At 46.9% G+C, this 7,813-nt stretch overlaps 1 protein-coding gene across 1 annotated transcript; it reads left to right on the top strand.

The window, feature by feature from the left end:
- The first annotated feature begins 3,126 nt into the window (after positions 1–3,126).
- On the top strand, positions 3,127–7,519 carry LOC119435700 (probable serine carboxypeptidase CPVL). Its single transcript, XM_037702436.2, has 2 exons — positions 3,127–3,477; positions 6,540–7,519. Exons 1-2 carry the CDS (start codon positions 3,150–3,152, stop codon positions 7,397–7,399), a joined length of 1,188 nt encoding a protein of 395 aa, XP_037558364.1. The 5' UTR covers positions 3,127–3,149; the 3' UTR covers positions 7,400–7,519.
- Positions 7,520–7,813: the final 294 nt, after the last annotated feature.

Genomic DNA, 7,813 nt, shown 5'->3' with positions numbered 1-7,813 from the left:
TACCGAAGCACAGTCAACCAAGCGGTAAGGAACAACGTCTACCCCTTACCTACTAGCAAAGAACTTTTCGCAAGGCTAGGAAGAGGCCGTATTTTTTCAAAAATTGACTTGACGCAGGCGTACCAGCAACTTTCCGTGGATGATTCTTCAGCAGATGTTCTCACGATCAACACAGTAAAGGGCCTGTACAGAGTGCGACGTTTGCCTTTCGGTGTGTCTGTGGCACCTGGATTATTTCAAAGAACAATGGATACATTGCTTGCCGGTTTACCACAGGTTGCGGCCTACCTCGACGACATTCTGGTGGCAAACGTCTCGCCTGGCGGGTTAGCCATCGTCAGGGTATAAGAGCACCTTCCGGCGTGTAAGACGTCACTTACGTAATGGCGCCTCCACCACCTTCAGGAACAGCTGCGTATCTCAGCAGTGAAGTATGTGGACGTCCACACAACAAGCTGGGTAACACCTGGTGAGTGTTAACACCTGGTGTTAACACCTGGGTAACACCTGGTGAGTGTTCCTGGCAGGCCGAGTTCCTCAAGCTCAGAAATAGTTGCCAGCGTAGCGGCGCAGTTACGTCCGAGCGACAATCGTCTACAGACTTACCCTCTTGTCACCTGCACACCTGAGGTGCCTGGCGCCGGTCTCTGTGTAGTGACATGGCAGTGCGTAAACGACGGCACCTTCCGGCTACCTGTTGCCTGCGCTCTTCAGAACGAGGTCGGGGAGGTGGATCAAGTGTACGTCCGGGAAGGGAGTACGTCCGGGAGGACCTTCGGGCGCCATCAAGACGTCCGCGACTCGGAGGCTGCCGTACCTGGTTGGTCGCATCTTAGCCAGGTGTTCGTCCAGGAAGCTAGCCAGGCTTAGAACCGTCGGGTTCCTCGAAGATCGTGACGACCTGGGCACTGCCAGGTCCACCTTAGCCAAGTTCGATGCAACCGTGCGCATTGTTTTACTTGCTGGCAGGGGAACCGCACAGTCGCTGCACGCCACCACGCGCCAGTGCCACCGCAAAGAGAGGGGTAGTGTGGGAACTGCCGCCTTCAGGACTAGGGCTACAAGATAAGATGACGCGTGAGCGGTGGTACGAGCGTGGCTGGACGCTGCTCTCCAGGACTGTGGGGTCGTGCCTTTCACCACAATATCCGAGTATTGGTGCCAATATATATATTGGTCAATGCCAACAAGGTCAATGCCGACGACAAAGAAGGGTTCTGCGGGACAAGGAAGTGGTTGTAGCGTTGGCAAAGCGCGCACGAGGCAACATATCTAGCTATGCTCCTGTGTCAGAAAAGAGCGTGCAATCAAAGCGCGCACCACGTGTCACGCGAGCCAGCGAATGAACACGCCGGCCCCGCGGCAACTTCAACAGAGGAGGAGAGCGCATAAGCCTCAACAGCCGACGCGAACGGAGTCTAGAAGCATCTCCAAGTCACGCGAAGGTGACGATGACAAGAGAGAGAGAGACAGAGCGCGTGTGCCGACACGTCTTCTCACCCGGCGAGTGCAGAAAGAGATTACTACACCGTGAGCGTGCGCCAACAGGATGAGTCATCACCCCCCCTCGACGACGCTCCGACGGCGGCGGTCAAAGATGACTAGAAGATTCCCAGGCTTTGGCCATGCTACAGGATCACAATTCCGATTGGAAGGTTCGAGAACGACTGTGAAGGATATAATACACCGTGCTGGAATCAGAAGGGAGGAGACCTCTCCGGTGAAGAGAATGTAACCTGGAGACTGACCTTCTGCGGAAGAAGGGGATTCCCCGGCAAGCTAGTCGATGTGTTCATCGAGCGTCTGCATTTCCGGAAGAAGTTCCTTCTTCGAGATTTGCCCCGAGCTACGCCGAGATCGTCTGACTCGAGACCAGCGTGGGTGAATACGATTGGACACTTAGTGTTCCTATTCATTTTGTACTTTACGTGTTGGACTGTTAGTGCTTGTCGTTAATTATATTCCTGTGTTTTGTGAATGCCCAGCTGAATTGTATTGTGCTGTCTAGCCTAAGTGTGCACGTGCGTGTCTAACTGCCTCGTGTGAAGCATATTTTTTTGTATTTTGACAACTCTGGGCTCTGACTCGGTCTTTGGACAGCGACTGGCGTTCGGTGGCGCACCACAGGGCCCATTACTAATTGTCCTTGCTTTCGTGGGATTATTTGCGGAAGCTGATGAGTCGGCTTTGGAATTTGGTCCGGCGTTCCGCCTCGTTCACGGGGTCTGTGACATCCTGGAAAGACATGGCCAAAATAATCGGCTTCGTATGCGCACGTGGGTTTTGTGGTAACCCATGTGGCCTGACGCAGGGTCATAGTGTGAGGCCTGCAGAACTTCAGCGCGAAGAGAGCGTGGTACAACGGGAACCCATCGATGGTTTTCCGGGTGAAAAATGTAACGGTAGAGGACATCGTCTTCGAACTTGAATAGTTTGAGATGTTTCCATAGCCTGGCATTGGGTGGAACTGAAACACCGCTAAGGCGATCGATGATACCATGGCAATAAGAATAGGCGCACTGGTGAGTGGAAAGCACTGAACGGCGGTTTGATGGGGTCAAGGAGGTAATCGGTGTAATTAACGATGCTTCCTCTGTGCGGCCAATTTGACAAGGTAATGTGATGTGCTCCGATGATGGTTGTAATGGGCATCGTGAAAGAGTATCGGTATCTTGGTGCTTCCTTCCGGACTTCTAAATGTCATTGAAATCGTATGCCTGTAATCGGAGTACCCATCGGCCAAGGCGTCCAGACAAGTTTTTGATTGCCGACAACCAACATAGGGCATGGTGGTCGGTCACAACCGTGAAATGGCGACCGTGGAGGTATGGACGAAATTTCTTATATTCCCGTATGCCTCCTGTACCTGTAACAGGATATATATATATATATATATATATATATATATATATATATATATATATTCGCACTTTACCATGGTAAAACTTCGCAATTCACACAGAAAACGCCTAACGTGTATCTGTGGGATCGCACATGTTTATAAATAAAATGCTGTCAGGACACAAAAAGTTTCTGGCGTCACAAACTGTTTAAATTTAATTTTTCCACAAGAGTAGCTTATGTACTTTCTTTTGTGACATATCTCTACGTCAGAGTTGTTAACGTACGCTGTATTATTTCTTTTACAGATGCATTCTAACCAGAAGCCTCTTTTGTTGTGGCTGCCAGGAGGTCCCGGAAAATCTGGCCTTTGGGGCCAGTTCCTAGAAAACGGCCCCCTGGGAATCGACGCTGGTGGAACGCTGTACCGTAGGAGGCACAGTCTGCTGTCGCGATTCAACATCATCTACTTGGATGCGCCTGCAGGATCGGGATACAGTTTCGACAAAATGGGCAAATACCCCAGCACGCTCGAGGAAGCAGCCGTACACACCGTCACATTTCTGAGGAGGTTTTTGCGGATTTTCCCCGAGTACAAGGGAAGAGAGTTCTTCATCGCTGGCGAATCGTACGGAGGTAAAACGTAATTTAATTATCTACGTTACCTTACAGGCTTGGTTGTAGAGTATTGGGTAGGGGTGGAGTGCAGTAATATGAAGACAAAAGATCGCAGACAAATGAAAAGAAAATTTGAGAATGAAAATAACAAAATACCTGTATTCGTACAAAGAAATTCCATTAAGACAGCTTGAAACACAAATCATATAAAGAAACGGAGAATGTGCTAGCAGTGTCACAAAGAAGAGAGGCATCAGTACACAATGTCTTGGTTTTTTAAATAATAATAATAATAATAATAATAATAATAATAATAATAATAATAATAATAATAATAATAATAATAATAATAATAATAATGTTGATTGCGCATTTATTTGTACATTCATTAAATCCTGCGCCATTTCAGCACAGGATCCTGAGTTGTATGTGGCACTAGCAGCCATTTCCATGCACCTTGATATAAATATGCACTCATCAAGCTTGGCTGATGCATCTCTGCGCTTGTCTACGTATTAGTTTCTACGAGTTGATAACAATGCAACAACTTGAATAACGCAACTTCGATTTTTTAAAATATATAAATGTTGGAGGTTTAGCTAGCGCTCGAAAACGACGATATGATTATGGGGCACGCCGTTGTGGAGATGTCCGGAATAATTTTGAGCAACTTGGCTCCCTTAACATGCACCCAATGCACAGAACACGAGCCTTTCGCCCCTGCCGGGAGCGAACCCTCGCCCTCGAGCTCAGCAACGCAACGCCATAGCCACTAAGCTACCGCACTCGGTTATGAAATTAGATACGGAAACAATATTACCGTGTATGCATGCATGCGACTAGCTTTTTTTATAATTAGAGATACAATCGGGAGTCATTAGGGCATAAGGTTTATCGTGCATTTATTTCTCCGTGCCACACGAGTATTGTAGCAAAGTGGACGTTCACTCGGTTAGCTTCCGTTTTAGTTTACTTTGTTTTGTGTGTGTTTTACATGGTATGGAGTTGCACTAACAACCCAAGGACACCACAAGTACAGCAGAGTCACGTCAACACTGGTCTTCTGATAGGTGCTGTGCTTGTTGTGTCTATGGGTTGTTTGTGCAACTCCGTACCATGTAAAAAACACACAAAGCAACTTAACTAATATGGAGCTAACCGAGCGAACGTCCAGTTTGCTACAGCACTCGCGTGGCGAGGGGAAAGAGCGAAGAGGAAATCTACCGGGGCATTATGAAGTATAAGAGACGACCTTGCAATCTTTGTCTCCAAAAACGTTCTCCCATCCTAAAGTACTTGTTCCTGAGCGACTTGGAGTTTCGGCTTACAGCACATCTTGTTCTTGCGCTAAGTAGAAGGGCATTTAACAAGGGAACAGAAAAAAAGGAAAGGCACCAAGAATCGCCGCTCCCTGTCTTTCTTTTTTGTTCCCTTCATGCAAGCTCATCTACTTTGCACCAAGAACAATATGAGCAGTAAGTCTCTCGAGAACAGCTGATTTAACGCTTACAAAAACAGTCACTGCACTTCGTAACAATGACAGGGGCATACCGTGCCAATGCTATGCCGCTGTCAGAGGTGAAATAGCTTTCTCGCATCCGCAAGAGTCGCAAGTCGCAAGCGGCTCTATCGACCATCATTGTAGCGGCCAGGATAGGCGCTTGTATAGGCTGCTCCCAACTCTGACAAAGATTAATAAAAAGAATCAAGGGGCTCCATGGTCGAGTGAGAGGCTAGATAGAACTTTCACCTGCAACAAAGGGTCCAGAGGTGAGCAGTCGGCAGTCAGACAACTCTGAAAAGTGTCGGTGACCTCCTCTCGTTCTACGAACGCGCCAAATAGGGGCGGGGCCCTCGGGCATCCATCCTTCGAAAAAGACTTCACTATTGCCTTCACCACCGGCACGGCCGTCAATAGTCGATTCGAGAACCTACAACTACATTTGCGTGGCGTTCGCAATCTTATGACGGAAGTCTTTTTCTGTACAATCGGTGGCTGCTTTAGAAACGCTTCGACACAGTAGCCACGTTTGCTCCAAGCGATAACTCGATAACAGTGATAATCAGATGAAAAACGGTCGCCGGCTAAATTTAAAACAATGGCGCTTGCTATGTGAGCAATAGTATAGTGTCAAGCATTTTTATTTGAGAAGAAGCTTCGTAATTAAGAAATACACCAAGTGAATTGAACGTATTTTTATTTCAGTGATAGAAACGTGAGCTATGTCCTGGCGAAATACGAGGCGTTTGGCTAAATACGAGCGTTAGCGAAATACGTATGTTTAAATACCTAATAATCAACATAACGTAGAGATAATGGGGACATTTTTCGGCGACTTGTCCCAATAAAGACCATATTGATTGTGAAATAAGACACGATCAATCATTTGTATTAAAAAGAAAACAGACGTTTAGAATAATTCCTGTATAAAAACGTTTCGCTAGTGCAACTGAAGAAACTTGGTGGCTCAAGGGCTGTCTTCTTTGTAGATATCGCTAGAATAACGCCACCACGAAGAGATCTGAAATGTATTGCAACAAATGGGCAATGAAATGAATGAAGTTTAATATTTAAAAAAAGACATCAAACAGAATACTAAACCCTTCCGTACACCGCGGTGCGCGACAATTTAAAACCAAATATGTTTCACTTGGTTTTTACCGCCAGCAAGCACTCATTCCTTAGCTTTCGTGGAATCTCATGCTGTACTCGTTCTCTTTTTGTACAATTTGCCCCTTTTCATCACGCTATTAGTAATAAATGAAATTTGCAGATGACATCCGGTCATTGATATAAACAATAAAATACAAAGTCACTAGCACTTTCGACGTACAGAGCAGCAGGTGTTGTAACTTCCGCCAGAGATAAAAGGCATCGCCGTATATAGGAGGTACTGAATTGTAGCAAAAGACATTTAGGGCCGGAAAAACTGCCTCCAGACAGCCAGTGTCCAATGCAGCACGCTGGTAAACGCTGTTTATTTTGAAAATATGGTCTGAAAAAAATGTGCATGCCAGTAATTTCCTCTAAATGTTTAATGCAATGAGTGTATGAGATTCTTCTTTTTTTTCTGTTACAGCAAGATCAGCAATCGGTGCGGCACATAAAGTATTGACACGACAACCGCAGGAGCTTCCTTTGCGCTTGAAAGGAGTGATGCTTGGCGTCGGCTTTGTCTTCCCGCTTTTAGAAATCATCAACTCAGCCGATTACCTCCACTGCTCAGGCCTGCTAGATGAACAAGGTCGCACTAGGTTCGCTCAGCAGTTCGAGAAAATACACTATCTGGTCAAGGCAGGAAATGTTACCGCGGCTGCGGGTCTGCTGGGCCAAACAGTTCTCAACATTCATCCAGGTGGAAACAGAAGCTTGTTTGAGGAACTGACGGGGTTCCAGCACCACGGAAGCATAGTAAGGCCTCGGGCATCGAGGGAGTCTGTGAAGTACAAGCAATACGCAAACAGTCCAGAGTTCAAAAAGTTGATTCACGTTGCTTCCTCCAGAACCCTCGGCGCCGCGAGGTTTCAGGTTACAATGAACTTGGCCGTCGGAGACTTCTTCGTTGACAAGACGCAGACATTAGTGGACGTGCTTAACCAAGTTCACGTCCTCTTTTATACAGCGCAACTGGACGCCGTATTTCCGGCCACTAACATGGAACGTTCTTTCGCGAAATTGCAATGGCGAGGGGCAGCGACGTTCAAGACAGCTGTTAGACGGCCTTGGTACAAAATGGGCAGTTCAAATAATGAACTCATGGGTTACGAGAAAGTGGCAGGCGCCGTTATGTTCAACACCGTGCTCTTCGGCGGCCATCTTGTGTCATTCGATCAGTCGGCAGCGGTGAGCGATATGTACGGTCGGTTTTTACATTTTGCTGCCATGGGGCCTGCGAGTGTGTCCGGCCAGAAATGCGGCAACGGCAAGACGTCGTGCTGATCTCGTATTACTGATTGATAAGTTTCCGTACAAATAACGAGAACGCTGCTTCCGCGGCACGCTTCGACTGTAACGAAATATTTGTACGCACAATAAATATTTTTTCTGGTACATTCTGAACTCTTGACTGGTTTCAACGCAATGAGATGGGTGGTCAAAATGCACCGGGCGGTCCTACACTTTCCTTTCTTGCCGCAGGCAGTATTTGTCACAGAAAAAGCAAAAGGACAGAAAAGAAAGGTCATCAGCTGCAATATTACGAAGTCTACCCGAACTGTACAACATGCCCGTCTCAGCGCCAGACAGGAAGTTACATAGAGGCATTCAGAAGCGAAGTAACGTGACTTATGAATTAAACAATTCGCCGACAATTACGATACTCCCTATGCGAAATTGCAGCGCAGCTCTATACGT

Source organism: Dermacentor silvarum, unplaced genomic scaffold, assembly GCF_013339745.2.
Source record: "Dermacentor silvarum isolate Dsil-2018 unplaced genomic scaffold, BIME_Dsil_1.4 Seq841, whole genome shotgun sequence".
Lineage (NCBI taxonomy): Eukaryota > Metazoa > Arthropoda > Arachnida > Ixodida > Ixodidae > Dermacentor > Dermacentor silvarum.
Note: the sequence above shows the minus strand (reverse complement) of the source record. Positions and strands in the feature narration are given on the sequence as shown.